We start from the raw sequence: 23,903 nt of genomic DNA on the forward strand, positions 1-23,903 counted from the left end.
CAATCGGTGATTTGCAGATTGAAAAATTGAAGCCACATAATTCTCGACACCAATTTATTATTCAGCGTGACTCACCTGCTTGATTCTACACATCGGGAAAACAAGCATAACCGTTTGAGCAAGACAACAACACGCACCGTCTCACTTCCTTGGAACTCACAGGTGAAGCATAACAATCATCAACAGAAACTTCCACCACTTCCATGTGCAGGTGTTTTGTTTTTTTGTTGCGTTAGATGCAAAGGAGGCAAATCAGACAATTTCATGTGTTAGATGCAAAGGACCTGCTTGTTTTCACTCTTTTATATATAGGTTATAGATTATCCTCGATTCTGAAAATACTATTTTGCTCACATAATAGATAAAAATGTGTAAATAAATCGTAATTTTATAATTAAATCAATATAACAAATTAAATTTAAAGTGTAACGAACACCCTGTAACTTATGCGATTACCACTTCAAAAAGTTTATGGATTATTGACATCACCTTTTTTCTTAAAACATTTTCGTTCCACCTTTTTTAAAGCTAACAATCCCTTCAATGAAATTGTAACGCCCTCAAAATAATAACATTAAAACCCATCAACTTAGACATGCATTGGTATAAAAGATAAATATTTTTCTATTCATCAGAGTAGTTCTTTACAAAAGTATTACATGTTAACAACAAAAGCAAATGCCCTACGGGCTTACAGCTTTCCAAGTTAACACTTGGTTACAAAAAGAAGAGTGCTAACTCAATACATATTAAGCCCTAGGCTTGAATTTACATGTAATACATCTAAATGAAGCAAATAACAAAACAGTCTGTATGCCTCTAGCCTCCCAAGCTATGTCCTTGGATGTGGCATGCTACCTGTACCTGAAAATGATGTCCCATAAAGGGTGAGCCACAGCCCAGTAGAAATATGCTAAACACAGTATGAGCAATAACTAAGACATTAGCAATTGATAAGTGTTCAATTTCCATAAATCAATTCATAACCCATGTACATATCATGACCACTATGTTCATGTTTCATTTCAGTTTCCATTTCTTATCAATTTTACAATTTACATCAATGGCTCAGAACCTGGCCAACCACTTATATGAGACAGTGAGTCATATTTAACGTTTCCCCTTTTTACAATAGATAAACATACTAGTTGTATCAACATCTCAACAGATAAGCATACAAGCTGTATCCACATTTCAACAGATATGCATATTAGCTATATCAACACTTCCAAAGATAAGCATATGAGCTGTATCAACACTTCCATAGATAAACATATAAGCTATATCAACACATTATCTGACAAGCATATAAGCTGTATCAGTGGAGTCCATCCCCTATCTTCTCCCAAACAACATCCGGTTTAGAGGTCCATCCCCTATCTTCCCCTAAACCGTGGAGTACATCTCCTATCTCCTCTCACACACACAATGTATATACACAAAGGTCATATACACAATCAATCAATACGTAATGTTAATGTATTCTATCAACCGTCATATTCTATGACATATCCAATTGGTTAGTTTTAGTTTGCCTAATCATCATGCATTGTCTACAACAATCAAAACTAACCTCCACCGGTAGCCCAAGCAATTATTTCTAAACAGATAATAATAGCCCCAACAGATAAAATATCAATGTTTTCAAAAGTGAGCGATTAATAGATCTAACTCCACTATTCTACCATATAATGAACCAATTTCATCATTTCCAACTCAATTTCATAAAATCACAATTTTCCCAAAATTAGGGTTTTCCACCCGATCTCTCAATACTGACCCAATGGTCTAAATATCAACAACCAACAACGATATCATTATTTTAAACCCACAATACACATTTTAGACTCAAATAACAAAATCCTCTTTTAACATTTTGAAACCCTAAGTCCCAAAATTTACCCAACTTCAACACTTTATCAAAACAACCAAAAATCTATGTCAAAGACCATAAGAGTGAGTAGGAATCCCTACCTCAAAAATTGGAGCTCAAGGGAAGAAGATGAAGAAACTCAACGTGCTCCAAAACTCAATATTCTAGGATCAAAGTGTAGCCCTGGACGATCAACCCAACTTTTACAAAGGCCGAAGGGAAAGGAAACACTCTAATTAGATCAAACCCTAGAGAGAAGGGAGTTTCTAGAGAGAGGAACTCTCAAAATGTCTTTTTAGAAAGTAAGAGAGAGAGAGAGAATGTAAAAAGTGAATTTAAAACGCCCAGCTCCCAACTGATATACGACATTCCCGCTCGAGCGGAGAACACAACGCTCGAGCGTCAAGAACAAAAAACTAGGTACGCTTGAGCGCAAGAAGGCCCACTCGAGCACCAAGACACAAGAATAAAGTACATCCGCTCGAGCGCGAAAACCAGTCCGCTCGAGCGTGGATTTCCCCCTCCTAGAACTTACACCAAAAAGTACTACTTGCTCGAGCGCCAGAGTACCCGCTCGAGCGCCACCGCTCGAGCGTAAAGAAACCCGCTCGAGCGTGAAAAACATGCTTGCAGAAGTTCTGCAGAGCACTAAAATACTGGGAGCGTGTAATCTCCGCTCGAGCGCAAGAAGACCCGCTCGAGCGGACCTCCTAAAAACTGGGCAACAAAGAATTGAAACCAAAGCCTAACCAACCTGTAACAACTCTGCCCAATACATCCTAAAACTCAATCAAGCGGAATTAAAGGACAACAACAAGATAGATACAATTACCAACTTCACGGAACCGAGTCCGGAATACAACAGAACAGTAAAGGGATAACCGGGATCGCTATAACCTCCCCCCCTTAAAGAATTTTATCCCCAAAATTAAACACAAGCTTTTCAAAAATAGGTTTTCTCCATTCTCAACAATATTACAACATAATATTAAACAATCCGGCCCATTACCGGTCCATCCCATCTCTTTCAAGAGGCATTTCACATTACACACAACAGCCTGCATTATCAATAGGCATTCCTTTGAAAATTACCAGTTTCAACCTGTTTCCCACAATTTCTTAACACATGCAACATTAATATTATGCTTGCATTTTCACAATATACTTAACATACGCAATGTTAAAACAAACTTCCATTAACCAAAACATTCACAATGTTTTACAACTTAAGACATATATAATGCTCTTAAAGTTCAACAATATTACAAAATTACCAATGCATGGTTACACATCAACAAACAAGTCCGGATATTTCTCGCGGACTTCCAACTCACGTTTCCAAGTGGCTTCCTCCACTCCATGATGTTTCCACAAAACCTTTACCAAAGGAATGGTCTTGCTTCGCAAGACTTGATCCCGCCTATCCAAGACCCGAACTGGTCTCTCCTCATACGAGGCATCCTCATCTACTTCCAAGTCGGTCCAATCTAGCACATGGGACGGATCCGGCTCATACTTCCGAAGCATACTCACATGAAACACGTCATGCACTCCGGACAACTGCGGTGGTAAAGCTAAACGATAAGCGACCTCTCCAATCCTCTCAAGGATCTCAAAGGGACCGATAAATCGAGGGGATAACTTTCCACTCTTCCCAAACCTCATCAAACCTCGCCTAGGTGATATTTTCAAGAAGACATGATCACCTACCTCAAATGCCAAAGGCCTCCTCCTACGGTCGGCATAGCTTTTTTGGCAACTCTGGGCTGTAACAAGCCTCCTACGGATAAGCTCAACTTTCTCCGTCGTCTGCCTAACCAACTCCAGACCCAACAAAGGTGCATCACCCACCTCGACCCAACACACTGGAGACCTACACGGTCGGCCATACAAGGCCTTAAACGGTGTCATACCGATGCTAGACTGAAAACTGTTGTTGTAGGCAAACTCCACCAAGGGCAAGTGCCTCTCCCACGTCCCACTAAAGTTAAGGACACAACCTCGAAGCATATCCTCAAGGATCTGAATAGTACGCTCGGACTGCCCGTCAGTCTGAGGATGATAAGTTGTACTAAAGGTCAACTTAGTGCCCAAGGCACTCTGCAAACTTTGCCACAACCTAACAGTAAAACGAGGATCTCTATCTGAGATGATCGTCACTAAGACCCCGTGTAATCTCACTATGTCCCGAATATACAAGTCGGCGAGATGATCTACCGAATCTCTCACGCGCATAGGAATGAAATGCGCCGACTTAGTCAACCGGTCTACAACCACCCAAATGGCATCACTACCCCGCTGAGTCCTCGGAAGACCTGCAACGAAGTCCATAATGACATGCTCCCACTTCCACTCGGCAATAGGCAAGGGTTGCAACAAACCCGCTGGCCTCTGATGCTTGGCCTTCACTTGCTGGCAAGTAAGGCACTTCGATACGAAAATAGCCACATCTCTCTTCATACCGCGCCACCAAAACTGGCGACCCAAATCCCGATACATCTTAGTGCCACCCGGATGCACCGCAAGGCGTGAATGATAGAACTCTCGGAGTACTGCCTCTCGGCAAGACTCCGGCACAAACAAACGGTCTCGATATCTCACACTTTGGTCGGGATACGCCGTCAAACCCTTCTCAACTTTCTCACTGGAGATCTTCTCTCGGAAGGACTTTACCTCAAGGTCACCTCTCTGTGCCTCCAACACTCGAGTCACAAGTGTAGGCTGCGCAACAATAGAAAACAAGGCCGCTGCCTCAACAGATTTGCCTAGAAGTAAATCAAACTCGCCAAGTGTACCCAACATCTCCCATTCCCGGATGGCTATACAAGCTACATCACTAATGGATTTCCTACTAAAGGCATCGGCCACAACGTTGGCCTTTCCCGGGTGGTAATGCAACTCAAAATCATAGTCTTCAATGAACTCCATCCACCTTCTCTGCCTCAAATTCAAGTCTCTCTGTGTAAACAGATACTTCAAACTCTTGTGGTCTGAGAACACCTGGAACCTCTCACCATAAAGGTAGTGCCTCCAAATCTTCAAGGCAAAGATCACTGCTGCTAACTCTAGGTCGTGTGTAGGGTAATTCTTCTCGTGTATTTTCAACTGACGTGAGCCATAAGCTACTACTTTCCCCTCTTGCATCAACACACAATCCAAACCCTCTCGTGAGGCATCACAATAGACCGCATAACCTAACCCTCTCTCCGGAATAATCAAAACTGGAGCGGTGGTCAATCTATCCTTCAACTCTTGGAATGACTTTTCGCAAGTCTCACTCCACACAAACTTGACCCCTTTTCACGTCAATCTAGTCAACGGCAAAGCTAGCCTGGAGAAATCTTTCACAAACCGACTGTAATACCCAGCTAGTCCCAGAAAACTGCGGATCTCAAACACACTCTTAGGCTGTGCCCAATCTTGCACTGCTTCTACCTTGGATGTATCAACAGACACCCTTTTCCCGGATACCACATGGCCTAAGAATTTGACCTCTCCTAGCCAGAACTCACACTTCCCAAACTTGGCATACAGCCTATGGGCTCTAAGCAACTCAAGCACCACTCTCAAGTGTTCCTCGTGCTCCTCCTCAGAAGGCGAATAAATCAGAATGTCGTCCACAAAAACGACTACAAATCGATCCAAGAATTTTCGGAAGATCTGGTTCATCAAGTCCATAAAGACTGCCGGTGCATTGGTGAGCCCAAATGGCATCACCAAAAACTCATAGTGGCCATACCGCGTACGGAATGCCGTCTTCGGAATATCCTCCTCTCTGACCCTCAACTGGTGGTAACCCGATCTCAAGTCTATCGTAGAGAAACAACGGGAACCCTTCAACTAGTTAAACAAATCATCTATACGGGGCATAGGGTACTTATTCTTGACCGTAGCCCGATTCAACTTCCAGTAGTCTTTATACAATCTCAAGGCACCATCTTTCTTTTTAGCAAAGAGGGCCGGTGCTCCCCACGGCGAAACACTAGGGCGAACAAAACCCTTATCTAGCAATTCCTGGTGCTGAATCTTCAACTCACTCAACTTGGCTGGGGCAAAACGATAAGGTGCCATAGAAATCGGCGCTGTGCCGGGCACTAAATCAATAGAGAACTCTATCTCCCAATGAGGTGGCAAACTAACGAGATCCTCAGGAAAAACATCCGAATACTCACAAATCACCCTTGACAATACAATCTGGGTCTCATCACGCTCACCGCTCATAAAGCTAGCAAGTAAACCACTAAGCTTATTCCGCCCTCGCGGATCATACATCGGCGACAACACACTACCAACCCGATCCCCCAAGAAATGGAAACACTCCCCGCTCAAGGTACAAACCGTGACCTCTGGCGGTAGCAATCAATAACAGCCCGGTATGACGATAACCAGTCCATACCCAAAATAACATCAAAACCCTTCATAGGCATGACAACAAAAGGAAAAGGAAGCCTATGATCGGCGACCTCTATATCACGACCTCTAACACCTTGTTTCAAGATCAACTCACCACCAACAGGCGATACTACACAGATAGGAGATGCTAACTGTCCCAACTCCAATTCCAAAATAGATGCAAATGCAGCAGACACAAAAGAATGAGATGCACCCGTATCAATCAATACACTAGCAACCGAGTTGCAAAATAGAAAGGTACCTCTCACTACTGACGGAGTCGGTACTAGGTCCTGCATGGTAACAGCATACACGCGCCCTGTAGGCCCCTGATCCACCTGCTCACCTCTAGGAGCAAAAGACTGCTGCACTGACTGGGATGACGAAGCTCCCGGATTGGCCCTCGAGGCCTGCACAGACTGAGCTGGCTGATAACTTTACGTCTGCCTAGAACCAGACGCTCCTGAAGTAGCACTCAACTGTGGGCAATACCTCTTCAGGTGCCCAGGTTGACCACACTGATAGTAAGACAAAGGCTGGCCCCTGCCCTGACTCTGGCCCTGAGGTCTAGTTGAAGAAGAAGCAGCTTGCTGACCCCCTCCCTTCTGCCGGCAAACCGAAGGCTTGTGACCCAGCTGGCCACACGCAAAGCAAGTCAAGCCTCCCTGACTACCTCTCCCAGAGCCCGCACTCGGCACTGGAAAGGTCGGTCTAGCCAAACCACCCTAAGACTGCTGAGGGTTAGAACCCCTCTGTCTCCTGTCGTCACCCTGACCATCTTGGCTCCTCTTGGAGCCTCTCTGCCCTTTATCCTCTTCCTGCATTATAATCTCCATATGAGCAGCAGCATCAACCAAACGTCTGTACTCTCGGATAAAGGACCCTCCAACTCTCAACTTGAGTCCACGCCTCAACTTCCGCTCAAACTCTAAACAACGGCGTTCCTCGGACGCCACCAGTTCAGGTGCAAACCTGGACAGACTAGTAAAAGTAGCCTCAAATTCGGCCACTGACAAGCCCTGTTGTTTAAGCTGGCAAAACTGCTCCCTTAACTTCTCTCTTGCAGCTGAAGATAAAAATTTCTCCTGGAAAGCATTCACAAACGCCTCCCATGCACCACCAACATTGCCCTTCTCGTATTTCTACCACTGACCCGCATCTCCCTTCAGCTGGAAGGATGCCAAGGTCACCTTTAAAGCCCCGTCCTCGATACCAAGCATCTCAAACGTCTTCTCCATCTGTTCCAACCACTCGTCAGCCTTAAGTGGCTCATTCGGATCCCCTACAAACTCGTCCGGATTGGACCGGAAGAATTCCCTCTTCAAGAAGGAAGGCCCTGCCTCAGCTGCGTGGGCCTGTTCCTGATTCCCAGCTGAGAATACCCAAAGCTCCTGCTATCTCTTGGACCAAGGCACTCATAGCCTGCTGACCCGCTGGCTCGGCCATATTGGCCTGACCAACTCCCTCCTGCTGTGCCGGAATATCATCCGGTAAAGGCATCTCTTGCCTACCATGCCTGCCACGCCTACCACGTCCTCGTCCTGACATCCTAATAAAGGTAACCAAGACCATTAGCACATTTATAAATGTGCCGAAGCTATAACACTCACGTCCTAATGCATGGACAACTGTAATTTACTTCACGTAAGCACATAATCACATAAGCAATTAAGAATTTCATTTTCGGATAATGACAGTCCCAAGGCGTTACTAGAATTCCGGTTAGAAACAGCATTGATCAAGTGTTTTTCCAACGAGACTCCCAGAAACCCAAGGATCCAATCAACATCCTAGAAACTACATTCCATACCCACATAGCCACATAAGCATGTTATCAATTAAGCACATAGCATATGACACTACATCTAAGTCTCTATCAAGCGAGACAAACCCATTGTGAACCTAATCACTTCCCACGTACCCAAAGTATTCGAACCCGGTACGCTCTGATACCAAGTTGTAACGCCCTCAAAATAATAACATTAAAACCCATCAACTTAGACATGCATTGGTATAAAAGATAAATATTCTTCTATTCATCAGAGTAGTTCTTTACAAAAGTATTACATGTTAACAACAAAAGCAAATGCTTTACGGGCTTACAGCTTTCCAAGTTAACACTTGGTTACAAAAAGAAGAGTGCTAACTCAATACATATTGAGCCCTAGGCTTGAATTTAAATGTAATACATCTAAAGGAAGCAAATAACAAAACAGTCTGTATGCCTCTAGCCTCCCAAGCTATGTCCTTGGAGGTGGCATGCTACTTGTACCTGAAAATGATGTCCCATAAAGGGTGAGCCACAGCCCAGTGGAAATATGCTAAACACAGTATGAGCAATAACTAAGACATTAGCAATTGATAAGTGTTCATTTTCCATAAATCAATTCATAACCCATTTCCATATCATGACCACTATGTTCATGTTTCATTTCAGTTTCCATTTCTTTTAAAATGATGTCCCATAAAGGGTGAGCCATAGCCCAGTAGAAATATGCTAAACACAGTATGAGCAATAACTAAGACATTAGCAATTGATAAGTGTTCAATTTCCATAAATCAATTCATAACCCATTTCCATATCATGACCACTGTGTTCATGTTTCATTTCAGTTTCCATTTCTTATCAATTTTACAATTTACATCAACAGCTCAGAACCTGGCCAACCACTTATATGAGACAGTGACTCATATTAAATGCTTTCCCCTTTTTACAATAGATAAACATACTAGTTGTATCAACATCTCAACAGATAAGCATACAAGCTGTATCCACATTTCAACAGATATGCATATTAGCTATATCAACACTTCCAAAGATAAGCATATGAGCTGTATCAACACTTCCATAGATAAGCATATAAGCTATATTAACACATTATCTGACAAGCATATGAGCTGTATCAGTGGAGTCCATCCCCTATCTTCTCCCAAACAACATCCGGTTTAGAGGTCCATCCCCTATCTTCCCCTAAACCGTGGAATACATCCCCTATCTCCTCCCACACACACAACATATATACACAAAGGTCATATACACAATCAATCAATACATAACGTTAATGTATTCTATCAACCGTCATATTCTATGACATATCCAATTGATTAGTTTTAGTTTGCCTAATCATCATGCATTGTCTACAACAATCAAAACTACCCTCCACCGGTAGCCCAAGCAATTATTTCTAAACAGATAATAATAGCCCCAACAGATAAAATATCAATGTTTTCAAAAGTGAGCGATTAATAGATCTAACTCCATTATTCTACCATATAATGAACCAATTTCATCATTTCCAACTCAATTTCATAAAATCACAATTTTCCCAAAATTAGGGTTTTTCACCCAATCTCCCAATATTGACCCAATGGTCTAAATATCAACAACCAACAACGATATCATTATTTTGAACCCACAATACACATTTTAGACTCAAATAACAAAATCCTCTTTTAACATTTTGAAACCCTAAGTCCCAAAATTTACCCAACTTCAACACTTTATCAAAACAACCAAAAATCTATGTCAAAGACCATAAGAGTGAGTAGGAATCCCTACCTCAAAAATTGGAGCTCAAGGGAAGAAGATGAAGAAACTCAACGTGCTCCAAAACTCAATATTCTAGGATCAAAGTGTAGCCCTCGACGATCAACCCAACTTTTACAAAGACCGAAGGGAAAGGAAACACTCTAACTAGATCAAACCCTAGAGAGAAGGGAGTTTCTAGAGAGAGGAACTCTCAAAATGTCTTTTTAGAAAGTAAGAGAGAGAGAGAGAATGTAAAAAGTGAATTTAAAACGCTCAGCTGCCAACTGATATACGACATTCCCGTTCGAGCGGAGAACACAACGCTCGAGCGTCAAGAACAAAAAACTAGGTACGCTTGAGCGCAAGAAGGCCCGCTCGAGCACCAAGACACAAGAATAAAGTACATCCGCTCGAGCGCGAAAACCAGTCCGCTCGAGCGTGGATTTCCTCCTCCCAGAACTTACACAAAAAAGTACTACCCGCTCGAGCGCCAGAGTACCCGCTCGAGCGTAAAGAAACTCGCTCGAGCGTGAAAAACATGCTTACAGAAGTTCTGCAGAGCACCAAAATACTGGGAGCGTGTAATCTTCGCTCGAGCGCAAGAAGACCCGCTCGAGCAGACCACCTAAAAACTGGACAACAAAGAATTGAAACCAAAGCCTAACCAACCTGTAACAACTCTGCCCAATACATCCTAAAACTCAATCAAGCGGAATTAAAGGACGACAACAAGATAGATACAACTACCAATTTCACGAAATCGAGTCCGGAATACAACAGAACAGTAAAGGGATAACCGAGATCGCTATAACGGAGCTCATCTGGGACCATATTCTATTAGTACTATATTTTGAACTTCAAATCCAATCACAAAGAGGGAATTTTTAAACCTTCAAATTGCATCCCTTATTAAAGAAGCAATTTTTAATTCAAGATTTTAACTGTAGATTATAATCCAATTAAGAAATTAAACCACTTTTTATTTTTTTATTTTTTTAGGTCACATCGCTCCTTTATTTTTTTTTTCATTTTTTCATAAAAAATTAAAAAATATAATTATTTGTTTCTTCTCAAGCGACCCTCACTTCATTATAAAAATTACAATTATGTACCGTGTATGGGCAATAAGGATCAGTATAAAATAGTGATTAAGAACATTTCCAATCGTTCATCAAATTTAAATAAAGATTCAATAAAAAATTTGATCTGATATAATGCATTCTAATTTTTTTTCATCAATTCTGCAGGCTGTATAATAAATTTTGATCAAAATCCAGTCATCTACTCGATTGTTCACCTAATTATTCATTAACAATAAATTTCGAAATTTGAGAAATTTAATAAAAAGTTAAGGGTCTATTTGGTAACGTTTACGTTTTCAGTTTATATTTACAAAAATTTTATAAACTTGTTTTTGTTTATTTTAGAAAAACATAAACTACAAACGCGTTTGGTAATCGACAAAATGTTTAAAAAAATTTAAAAATATAAAAAAGAATGAGAAATGACAAGTGGTGGCAAGTGGCGGCGGAAGACGGTGGTGGAATAATGGTGACAGTGGATGGTGGGTAGCAGGTGGTGGTGGGTGGGTGGGTGACGGTAGCGGGTGATGGGTGGTAGCAAGTGGGTGGTGGTGGTGGTGGCGGTGGCAGGTGGTGGGTGGTAGCGAGTGGGTGGCGGTGGTGGCGGCGGGTGGTGGGTGGTGGTGGCAGGTGGGTGGCAGATGGCGGGTGATAGTGGTGGGTGGGTGGGTGACGGTGGCGGGTGGTGGGTGGTGGTGGTGGCGGCGGGTGGTGAGTGGTGGTGGCAGGTGGGTGACGAATGGCCGGTGGTCACGGGTGGGTAGCGGTGGCGGGTAGGTGACGGGTGGTGATGCTGGGTGGGTGGGTGACGGTGGCGGGTGGTAGCGAGTGGGTGGTGGTGGTAGTGGTGGTGGTGATGGGTGGCAAGTGGCTGCTGGTGGTGATGGTGGGTGGCTGGTGGTGATGGGTGGTGGCAGGTGAGTGGTGAGTGGTGGTGGTGGGTAGGTGGCGGTGGGTAGGTGGCGGGCGGTGGATGGTAGTGGCGGGTGGTGGGTGGTGGTGGTGGCAATGGCGGTGGCGGTAAGTGGGTGGTAGCTGGTGGGTGGCTGGTGGTGGTGGCAAGTGGGTGGTGAGTGGTGGTGGTGGCAAGTGGTGGTGGTGGTGGTGGCAAGTGGTGGTGGTGGGGGATAGGAGGTGGCGGCAGAAGATGGTGGTGGAAAATGGTGGCGAGTGGTGGCTAGTGTTGGGTGGTAAAAAAAAAAAATCCTCAAAACTCAAAACAGAAACACATTTTTTGAGTTTACATTTTTTGGCCAAATTTATAAACTGAGACTACTGATTTATAAATCAAAAATTTACCAAACAAATTTTTATTTGAGCTTTTTAAATTTTTGTAAATATAAACAAAAAATTGAAAACATAAGTGTTACCAAACAAATTTTTATTTGAGTTTTTAAAATTTTTGTAAATATAAACAAAAAATTAAAAACGCAAGTGTTACCAAATGGCACCTAAACGTTACCTCAATTTAATAAAAAAATTGTTAATTCTTCCATCATTTAATACTAATAACAGAATTGGAACACTATTTTTATCAAATTTAAATTTGATGAAAGTTATGAATAAACAAAGGACACAACAGTAAGTGAGTTATGAAGAAAAAAGTGAGTTCGAAAATGTAGTTCCCCAACGTCCAAATGCGCCACAAAAAGGAGGAACACTGGATAGCGAGAGGAACAATTCTCTAGCTTCACTTCAGGCAGTGCCAAACAAACATCAATAGAGTGTAAGCAACAATGTCACAAAGTGAAGCCACCGATTTCATTTTTTAAAACACAAAACATAAGCAGCAAAAAGAACCAAAATTTATTAAAAAAAAGTCAAGCTACGAAGTAGAATCATATAGGCAACTCAGTCCCTTAGATGTTCATAATGAATTTGCGATCATGTCCGTAGGTCATTACAGGTCTGTATTGGCTCATCACCGTTGCACAATTAGACTCCTTTTCAAAAAAAAAAAAAATTATACATGATATATAGTTGCCCTAGTGTGCTCCAATGTCAAAAATAAAAATACAGTGGAGACATATAGAAAGAGCAACACGATCGCTTTCGCTTCAAGGGAACGAGTCGAACAAGAACTGATCAATCTCACCGACCAGATTGCAAAGCTTTTTCATTCATATCTAATCTGAGAATTCAAAAAAAAAAAAAAAAATTGAAAATTGAAAGATTCAGAGGAAGACCGAGACTGAAAATTGAAACGAATACAAATCTGTATAAAAATAAATAATTGATGAGGAAATGGAGAAGAATCTCATGAAAGCATAAGAAGAGAAGAGAGGCGAAGCAGAGAAAACACCAAAACCCTAACCTCAATGCCCAAAACACCGAAAAGGATAAAACGAGCGCGAGGCTGACGCTTCGTTGAGAGGTTCTTTTTTATATGGGAAGGAGGGCTGCTGCGATCGGACGGTTTATGTAAAACTTGTGTGGATGAGTGGCTGAGATTATTCGGTGTGACCCTGATCACCCATATAACAATTTTCTCCCCCCACAATCTCGGTAAATGAGATGATCTGCAAGTTTTAAATTGAAGGATGGGTCAATTTTTTTAATTTTCCTTTATCATTTTATTTGTGGAGATTATGAGAAAGAAAATTGTGTAGATGTAATACTGGTGACGTAAATAATATACTCCCTCCGTCCCAAAATATTGGTCTCTTTTGGGGAATCTAAGACTCCGTTTGGTGGAGTTTTCAAAATCTAGTTCCACACTTACTTTTGAATGTGGTGTTTGTTTAGGGTTTTCAAATCATAACTCTACACTCATTTCTCAAAACTCAATTCAAAACATAATTATCACTTTTCAAAACTCATAACCAAACACATAATTCAAAACTCTTTTCAAAACTCCATTCAAATCAATATTTTAAAAATATTTTAATTTTGTTAAGATTTTAAATATTTTAATATTTAAATATGTTACGATTTTTTTAATTTTTTAATTTTTTTAATTTTTTGAATATTTTTAAATATTACGATTTTAATTTTTTAAATTTTAAAATATTTTATAAAAATAAATTCAAACTCTATTTTATAAAAATATTTTTAAATATTTTAATTTTTTTGTTATATATTTGGTTACGATTTGAGTGTAGAGTTGTGAAAGTAGTATGGAGTTTCGAGTTATGTGTTTGGTTATGAGTTTTAAAAATAATTTTTTAATTGAGTTTTGTTTTATGTGTTTGGTTACGATTTGAGTGTAGAGTTGTTTTTAAATTTAAAATATTAAAATTTTAAATTATTTTAATTTTTAAATATTTAAATTATTTAAATTTTTACGATTTAAAATTTTTGAATATTTATTTTAATTTTTTACTTATTAAATTTTTTAGATTATTTAAATTATTTAAATATTTATGATTTAAATTTTTTGAATATTTATTTTGAAAAAAAATTATTTCCTTTGTAGTATTTTCAATTAAAAAATTGATTAATGTTATTTTTTGTTAATAATAAATTTTTTTAATTGAATTTTAAAAAGAGTTTGGTTATGAGTGTTGATCAAAATTTTCAATAATGTGAAAGTAATGTGTTTTGTTATGAGTTATAACAATTTGAATTAAGTTTTGAAAACTCTTTTCAAAACTCATAACCAAACAAATTTTCTTACTTCGCATGTCAAATCAAACTTTCAAAACTCAATTCCACACTCAATTCAACACTTTATTCAAAAACTATAACCAAACAAATTTTCTACACTCAAATCATAATTCTAAAACACACAAACTCAAAATATAACTTATATTCTCAAATCATAGTTACAAAGCTCTACCAAACGGAGCCTAACTTTTTTTGGTAGTACACTTATTGCATTTGAAAAAAGTTGATTTTCCAAAATTACCCTTTTGATAGTACATTTTTTGGGAATATCAATGTCATAATTGTACTTTTTAAATTGTTTATTAATTTAAAAGAAGGGCAAAATAGGAAATTTACATTATTTTTGTACTTGATTTATAAAGAGGGACTAATATTTTGGGACAATGAAAAATGGAATAAGGGACTAATATTTTGGGACGGAGGGAGTATAAAATTCAAAATTTGATAATAATGTTAAATTTTGGACAAAATATCAAATTTTAACTACAAGTTTTCTCTTTAATTCATCATAATGGAAATTACAAATTCTATTTATATTTAAAAAATAATAAATAACATTTTAACAATGTAACATATAAGAAATTAATGAAAATTTTGTTTTGATATACAAATGTAACAATTGAAAATGCTCTTAGAGATACTAGTTTTTTAAGTAATTATGCTATGACCTAGAATTACATATCATTTTGAGGTGACATCCTATTTTGATTGAATATTTAAATAAAGTAAAACTCAAAATTTTAATTTTCTACCTTCTTAAGAATATGAGTTTTAAGTAAATATAAAATATTTACTTTATTCATTGTGACAAGCATCAGTAGATAGGATCAAATTAAATGTGATGATCCAAACATTTGGAGTAGGAAACTTGATAAAATTTATATTATTAACTAACATAAGAAATAATAGGAGATCATTTTATTATACATTGTGAAATAATATTAAAATATATTTATATTTATATTTATTTTATTTTTATTAGGAATAACCTTGTATGCATGTTGTAAAAAAATAATATGTAATACATTAACTTGTTCGAAATTTATTTGACATTGATTTTTTGAAGGGATTTTTGGTGAAAAGCGCCTCCTATTAGGCTTATTTTGTGTAAAATTCACGGAATTAAACAAGGAAAATATTTGGTAGCTCAAAATTTTGTGGTTCAAATGGCTCAAATCTGTCAAAACGACGTCGTTTTACACTCATTTACACTCAAAACGGCGTCGTTTTAAGTGATTTGAGCCATTTGAGCCACAAAATTTTGAGTTACCTAGCATTGTTGATTAAACAATAACTTCAAAAGCCCCTCAATTAAAAAATGTCATGAATTGACTGAAATATCCTTCTATATAAGTGGGGAAATATGAAACAATTAACAGTAAAAATTTACTATCAATCAAATTAAAATTTTACTGTCACTATCAAAGTAAAATTTTACTATCACTATCAAAGTAAAATTACTGTCACCACAAGTCCAAAAGTCAATTTGTGTTGATAAAATTTTACTGTGGTTTAGTGTAACATTGTACTATATTTTAGAGTTAATTTTTACTATTAGGTTTGCCAAAGATTGACCACTCATACAGTATGTCACCAGCACAACTTGAGACATGAATGTAAAAGTAAAATTTTACTCTACATAAAAATAAAATTTTACTTTTAAATAAGAATAAAATGTTACACTTTGAAACTAAGAATAAAATGTTACTCCCTGAATTTAAAAGTAAAATTTTACTCTGTATAAAAATAAAATTTTACTCTTAATAAGACTAAAATGTTACACTCTAAAATTAAAAGTAAAATTTTACTCTGTATAAAAGTGAAATTTTACTCTGAAAAACTAGTAAAATGTTAGACTCTACACAAAAGTAAAATTTTACTCTGTATAAAAGTAAAATTTTACTCTAAAAAATGAGTAAAATGTTAGACTCTGAAGATAAAAGTAAAATATTACTTTGCACAAAAGTAAAAAAGCGAAGGCAGTGTTTGTGGCGGCTGAAGTGTTCGGCAATGACCACCTCTTGATAGTAAAATTTTACTTTCATTCTAACACCAGAGTAAAATTTTACTCTAATTCTCTCAAATAAAAAACAGAGCAATAGAACCAGAATAAAATTTTACTCTCATTTTCTGAAACAAAAATCAGAGCAATAGAACTAGAGTAAAATTTTACTCTGGTTCTGTCAAATGAAATTAGATCAAAAACAATAAAAAAAAAAAAAAAAAACAAATTAATCAAGAAATCAGCATATCTAATTGAGAAGAAAAACTTCTAAAACTCAATCAACAATCACAAATCTCAATGAATCTGTCGTTTAATTGAGAGTGTTGATCGTCGGCGGCGAGATCATCTATTGTTGACCAAGTGAGAGATTTTTGGCTGCGAGATCTTTAGATTTGGAGATCGTATTCATCGATTTCATTCCTGATTTCGTTCCTGCGAGATTTTCAGCTCAAATTTCAAATATTTCAAATGTATGATACCTATATATAAAAGGGCAATATTGTGATAAAAAAAAATTAAAATTATAAAATGTCCTTATTAAGGTAGGCATTTCCTACTCAGGGGCTTTTTGAAAGAAAATTGATTGGGTTATCCTTTACCCTAATAAAAAGCCAAAAAATGAGGTTTCACCAAAAATCCTTTTTTTTTTTTAACATAATTTGAAATTTGTAGAATCAAAAAATTAAAAATTCACAGTACTGAAGTGTTTACAACCCTAAAAATAGAAGATAGGATAACGAATAACTTTGGAGGAAATTACATAAAAACCATTTACATTTTACCATTTTTGTTTCATTTTTTACCATTTATATATTTTTTTAGATAGGGAAACAATTACAAAACAGCGTTTATATTTTAACTGTTGTAAATGTATCAGGTAAGACAATATATGATATAAAAATATGATAATTATGGGAGGTAAAAATAAAGGGTTCATTCCGAGCAGAAAATGTCCACTAGCCGGATACACAATCCATATGTGTGGGTCTCACACCCATATGAGATATTTAGTAAAACTTTTGAAATATAATATTACTGTTAAAGTACTCAACAAACTCTACATATTAAACGATTTGAATTATCAAAATAGGACCTGTAGTGGACCACAGACCCAACAGCCTTGCCTAAAAAAAAACACCACACCTTGGGATAATTATTCAGTATTCCTAGAATAGAATCACGTGATATTCCATAGTATTGTGATTGGTGAAAAAAATAAGTAAGTGAAATATTATGTTAGATAATTGAAGAATATAAAAGAACATATTAAATGATTATTAATTAAAAAATATGATTGTTCCGAAAACATTCTATAATTTCCACATCTGGGGAGTTAGGCCACGCCAAATTGCTATAAATACGTGGCTCTTCAAAGTCTGGTTTCAAATGCACTCATTAATACGTGTTCTTCTCTCCAGTTATATTGCACCCTCCTCCTCCCTGCTCTCTCTCTCTCTCATCTGATAGTGTAATCTTTGTTTTTCTGCTTGTTATTTTCTTTTCTTCCAAGCTTTAGATAAAGAGATACATATATCATCTTCGTCATCATCTTGTAAGGTGTACCTCGTATAAAATCCAAAGAAAAAATAGGAGAGAAAGCATGTGTGGAATACTAGCAGTTTTGGGTTGTTCTGATGACTCTCAGGCCAAGAGGGTTCGCATCCTCGAACTCTCCCGCAGGCAATTTCCATCTTCTTCTTCTTCTTCTTTATATATACATCAATGACATTTCTGTTCATTTTCTACGTATGCGTCATCAATTAACTTTTCTTATCTTTTTTTTTTATTTATAAATTTTGAGCCCTCAAACTTTTATAATTAAGGATTTCAATTCGTTAATATCGTATTTGGTTAGAGGATTTAATGAGAGAAATGGGTAAGAAAATACAATCTCACTTTTGTTTGGTTATAATGGAAAGGAAAAAGAAAATGAGAGAGAAATGCAATCCCATTTTTGATTTTTTGTGTTTACTTAGATTCTTTTCTTTCTTCATTTCTCAACTCAACCAAACAAGCAATTTGAATCCTATCAATTCATTCTATTTTTCTTTTTATTTCTCTCTTCCTTTTCATTTTCCTCATCAAATTCTCCTATCAAACACAGCCTACGGGATGTAAAACCTTGATAGATTGATCCCTTTCAACCAAAATTTCGACCAAATGGTTGGGATTTATTATTCAATTTTTTTATTTTTCTTTTTAACCTTATGTATTAAAAAAAATAAAAATTAAAGTACGAATGTAGAATTAAACATGATGTACACTTGTGATGAATCTGATCTACACGATTCTACACATATTTGTGAATTTATTTATTTATGAGCACAAACATATGATGGAATTTCAGGTCTTGTTGTGCAAGAAACGAGTTGTGGGTGTATCAAACAAGTTGCTAAATTGACGATCCAAAAAAAAGAAAGTTGCACAATTTGCACATTTAAAAATTGAAGTTAATTATGTTGCTGTTGTTTGGAATTGGTGATTGTTGTTAGATTGAAGCATCGTGGGCCAGACTGGAGTGGGCTATATCATCACGGGGACTTCTACTTGGCACATCAACGTCTAGCAATCGTTGATCCAGCTTCCGGTGATCAACCTCTCTTCAATGAAGACAATAAGATTGTTGTCACGGTCTCTCTGCTACTTTCCTACTCTACTTTCAACTTATTTTGGAAATTTCAAATTTTTATTTTACTAGTGTTAAAAACTTCAATTAATCCGGGGCACCCTCAAGTTAGGGAGTTATCTGTTACTATATTGAGTTTTTCTTTTGAGTTGTCTAAAATTTAGGCAAATTTTGATTTGGAGGAGGATGTTTATTGAAAACAGGTGAATGGAGAGATATACAACCACGAGGAACTGCGCAAGTGTTTGCCTAAGCACAAGTTTCGGACTGGTAGTGATTGTGAGGTTATCTCACATTTGGTCCGTACTCTCTCATTACCATAGCAATTCTTCATACTGTTTACAACAATGCCAACTTACACAATCAAAAAATTCAAGAACTACCATAAAAAATGTCACACTGTGTTACTTTCTCATTTTCCTAGAAATTTTTTGTTCTGTTTCCTAGGAACCAAAAAGGGTTGAAAGTATTTCATTTAGTTCTTGATTTAACAGCTAGCTATCTGAGCTAACAGTGTCACATTCAATCTCATTTCATTAGTATGAAGAGTATGGAGAAGAGTTTGTGGACATGTTGGATGGAATGTTTTCATTTGTGTTACTAGATACCCGCAACAACAACTTCATCGCTGCCCGTGACGGCATTGGGATCACTTCCCTCTATATTGGATGGGGACTGGATGGTAATTTGTCATAATTCAATCATTAACTAATTTGAGACATTGAAATTGTCCTGTTTTTTTTTTTGATTTTTGTGTCCTTGTTTTCAGGATCAATTTGGATTTCCTCTGAACTGAAAGGCTTGAATGATGACTGTGAACATTTTGAGGCCTTTCCACCCGGTCACTTGTACTCGAGCAAAGAAGGCGCACTCCGAAGATGGTACAACCCTCCCTGGTTCTCTGAGGCCATTCCATCAACCCTATACGATCCAATTGCATTAAGGGTTGCTCTTGAAAATGTGAGACTTACAAATTATAGAAGGATAAATTACATGTCTTCTTTATGTTTGGTCACTTTTTCACTTCGGCCCTTAAAATTTTTTTTTTCTCATTTTGATCCTTCACATTTCAAGTTTTTTCCTAATTTATTCTTAAAGATAATTTTTGTTAAAAATTATACAGAAAATGATACATGAACAGTCACGTGGTATAAAAATATTTTATTATATATAATTCACATATCTAACATAAACTTAAGCTCCAATATGATATATTTTTTTTAAATTATGAGACAGTTATTATGGAATTTTCAGTCTAATTTTGAACAAAAATTAGTTTTAGGAGTAAACTGAAAAAATTTTGAAATATAAAAGGTCAAAGTGGAAACATAAAAGGGGTAAAGTGTAATTTACCCAATTATAGAACCTAATTAGACTAGAAATTAGTTTTAAAAGCAGGGTAGTTTGAAGAGAAAATGGCTTATGAGTTGGCTGCAAAATTTGCAGGCTGTGATTAAAAGGCTAATGACCGATGTACCCTTTGGAGTTCTGCTATCTGGAGGCCTAGATTCATCCTTGGTGGCTTCCATCACCTCCCGCCACTTGGCCGGCACCAAAGCTGCCAAGCAATGGGGACCCCAACTCCATTCCTTCTGTGTTGGCCTTGAGGTGACTACTGAGTTTCTATAAAAAAATATATATATATATATATATATATATGTACACAGAGCCCAATCACAGTACACTCACAATGCTAGAATTTCTGTGACCGATTCTATGATTGGTTCTGTGCAACTAGAAATGCTGTAGTTTTCATCTACATTACCCTCGAACCATTCTCTGTATTTGGTTTGCAGGGTTCACCAGATTTGAAGGCCGCAAAAGAAGTTGCAGACTATTTAGGTACCATTCACCATGAGTTTCACTTCACTGTACAGGTATATGGATACAAAAATTAAACTTCCCAATCTCAAAATAATAATAATAATGTGAGATATATAAGATATCTGAATTAATGTTGTAATTGTTATATCAGTTGGTTACAAGAGTGATGTTTATTTATAGAGCAAGCACCGAAAGGAGAAGACATAATAATGAAGGTGTGTAAGTGGTGTTTGACAGAATAATGAAAGTGTGTGAGTGGTGTTTATTCTTTACAACCGAAAGAAGAAGGGAATCCTATGCCCTATGCTTTCTATGTTTTATCTTATAATATACTATTACATTATACATTATACTATATACATTAGATATTACATTATATATTAACAACCCCCCTCAAACTCAAGGTGGAAAAACATCGACCAACTGGAGTTTGGAGACAAGTTCAATGAAGCGGCCAGGAGAATAAGCTTTGGTGAAGATATCAGCAGGTTGATCAACAGAAGAGATCGGATGGAGATGGACAGTACCACGAGTAACGTGTTGACGAATAAACTGACAGTCAATCTGAATGTGCTTGGTGCGATCATGAAAAATATCATTGTGAGCAATTTGAAGAGCACTGTGATTGTCACAAAAGAGGTCAGTAGCACCAGATGAGGTAACACCCAGATCAGCAAGAAGCCAACGAAGCCAGAGAAGCTCCTGAGTAGTATCAGCAAGAGCACGGTATTCGGCCTCAGTACTGAAACGAGCAGTAAGAGATTGTTTCTTGCTTCACCAAGAAATAAGAGAATCACCCAGAAAAAAGCAGAACCCAGTAGTTGTCACGACCCAAACCTGGCCCTATGGGTTTAGCACCGTAACCGGCCAGTAATCCGAGATTACCGAAGGCCTGCAGAACAGTAGAATAATAAAACAGAGTACAGGGCCTGGCGGAAGCCAATACAGTAAATAAATAATGTCCATTGAGCTGTGACAGTCTGCATGCCAAAAAGAATTTTCATGCATTCATACATACAAACAGTACAGTCTATACAATAATTTACAGTTACACAGTTTAGGGACCTAATCCCTTGATAACAGTACAGTAAACATTCAGTCTATACAGAACAGTAGACGGTACAGAAGGGGGAATTGTAAAACACCCCTAAGCCTTAACACGATAGGCTCGGAACCTCGCAGTGAGGCACATAGGCTGGCTTGACAAAACTGGAGTTTAACCCACGCTCCTAGCTCCGATCTGGTGGCTGAGCACCTACATATATATATAAACAGTGAGCTAAAGCCCAGTGAGCAACATAATGTGTAAGGAGGTTAAGAATGAAATGTCCTTATAGTAATGAAATCAGTTCATTAAACAGTACATCAGTCTTTCAGTCAGAACAGTTATTCAATCATATGTGGTACATCCATTAGCATAGTAGTAAACAGTAGGTCTTAAAGACCGAACAGTAATGATGGCCATCAATCAGTAAACAGTAGTGGTTCCACGAGGGAACCGACAGAGATCTCTGTAACAGTAACAGTCAGTAACAGTAGTTGCTAAGGATGCCACAATACAGTTCAGAATAGAGGACATACATTCATTCAATTAACAGTAACAGTTCAGAAAGCAGTGCAGTTCAATTGTTCAGAAGATAATCATTTTGAACATATCTTTACACAGTTGTTACTCACAGAGTTTGGGCTACAGTATGCTAGAGCGCGCCTCCCCAGTCGCCAACCCTACACAGTTAACAGATTGAACACACTAAGCTACACAGCTGGGAAAGATCATAATTTAATCCCTAATGCCTCGGTGTGCTCTACATCTATATCCTCAACAAGATACCCTAAACTAGGTCTAAGAATGCCTAGAATGGGATGAGGATGCAAAGATGTGATCAGAAAACAGTTTCAGAATTTTCAGAAAAATAGAGTCCCGCTCGAGCGCAGGTTTCCCCGCTCGAGCGGTCATGCGACAAAGGTACACGCTCGAGCGTCAACTTTCCCGCTCGAGCGTACTGTAAAAGTACTGGATGGGTGAAATCTCCGCTCGATGCCCGCTCGAGCTTGAGACATGACTCCGCTCGAGCGCCCAATCCTCCGCTCGAGCGGACTGTAAAACAGTGCAGAGATACTGAATGCTCGGATTCCACGCTCGAGCGGCACTTCCCCCGCTCGAGCGGAAGTGCAGAATCTGGGAATTCCAGATTGCACCTCCAAGCTCAAACTCACATTCAAATGCATCAAAATCGATCCTCTTGGGCCCATTTTCTGGAAAACATTTATAAACACATAGAATAACATGTTTCAAAGCTCAATTTTAAGAAATCAAAGCCCAAGGGTGTTTAATTCAAACTCAATTTAAACCATTTTTCAAGCACAAGATGAACATGCAAACATGCATGAATTCAAACCATTTTGAAGCTCCAATTTGATGCTCTAAGGAGCCAATTGATCCAAAAACAAGTTGAAAACATGGACCATTACAAAATTATGGACATGCATGCACCATTTTGCCATGAACTCAACTCCAAATTCAACCAAGAACACATGCAAGCATGAATTATGCTCTATATCAACATGTATGAACTAAAACATGACTTAGCTCTACAATTTAACATGGACCATGCAAGAATTAGTTCAAACACAAGAATGAGAAGGTGAAATTCATACCTAAGTTCCTTGAATGCAAGTCTAGGGGTTCAATTTAGCAATCCACACATCAATTAGCAAGCAATACACCAAGCAATTCAAGCCAATTCAACAAAATGAACTCAATTCTCTCCTCTAGTCTCTCTCTCTAGTCGGCAAGGCAAGGAAGAAGGCTGAGGTAAACGTTTTTGGCTCAAGTGTAACGAACTCAAAAGTGTATAGGTAGTGGCCCACTCAAGGGCAAGGTTGTAATTAAGGCCAACTCTGTATTTTATCAATATTTAATCTAATTTAATCATACCTAATCAGTTTTCAAATAATTATACCAT

General features: G+C 37.8%; 1 protein-coding gene, 1 long non-coding RNA gene and 2 other non-coding genes across 4 annotated transcripts; 1 reads left to right on the top strand and 3 right to left on the bottom strand.

Moving 5' to 3' along the window:
- Positions 1–12,490: 12,490 nt before the first annotated feature.
- Positions 12,491–12,632, bottom strand: LOC114320643 (small nucleolar RNA snoR136). Its single transcript, XR_003649966.2, has one exon. It is a non-coding gene; the product is annotated as a small nucleolar RNA snoR136 (small nucleolar RNA).
- A 27-nt stretch (positions 12,633–12,659) lies between these two features.
- Positions 12,660–13,374, bottom strand: LOC114320602 (uncharacterized). The gene is made up of 2 exons (XR_003649954.2): positions 13,191–13,374; positions 12,660–13,007 (listed from the first exon to the last, which is right to left on the bottom strand). It is a non-coding gene; the product is annotated as an uncharacterized LOC114320602 (long non-coding RNA).
- On the bottom strand, positions 12,722–12,808 carry LOC114320642 (small nucleolar RNA SNORD25). The gene has a single exon (XR_003649965.1). It is a non-coding gene; the product is annotated as a small nucleolar RNA SNORD25 (small nucleolar RNA).
- Positions 13,375–18,944: 5,570 nt separating the features above from the next.
- LOC145808016 (asparagine synthetase [glutamine-hydrolyzing] 1-like) lies at positions 18,945–21,129 on the top strand (the record flags this gene model as incomplete). Its single annotated transcript, XM_082907337.1, has 6 exons — positions 18,945–19,118; positions 19,317–19,412; positions 19,654–19,795; positions 19,883–20,073; positions 20,560–20,721; positions 20,910–21,129. Coding segments are annotated over 6 exons (867 nt in total), but the record flags the coding sequence as incomplete, so codon positions are not given.
- Positions 21,130–23,903: the final 2,774 nt, after the last annotated feature.

Source organism: Camellia sinensis, chromosome 14 (genome assembly GCF_055761805.1).
Source record: "Camellia sinensis isolate YWXY chromosome 14, ASM5576180v1, whole genome shotgun sequence".
NCBI lineage: Eukaryota > Viridiplantae > Streptophyta > Magnoliopsida > Ericales > Theaceae > Camellia > Camellia sinensis.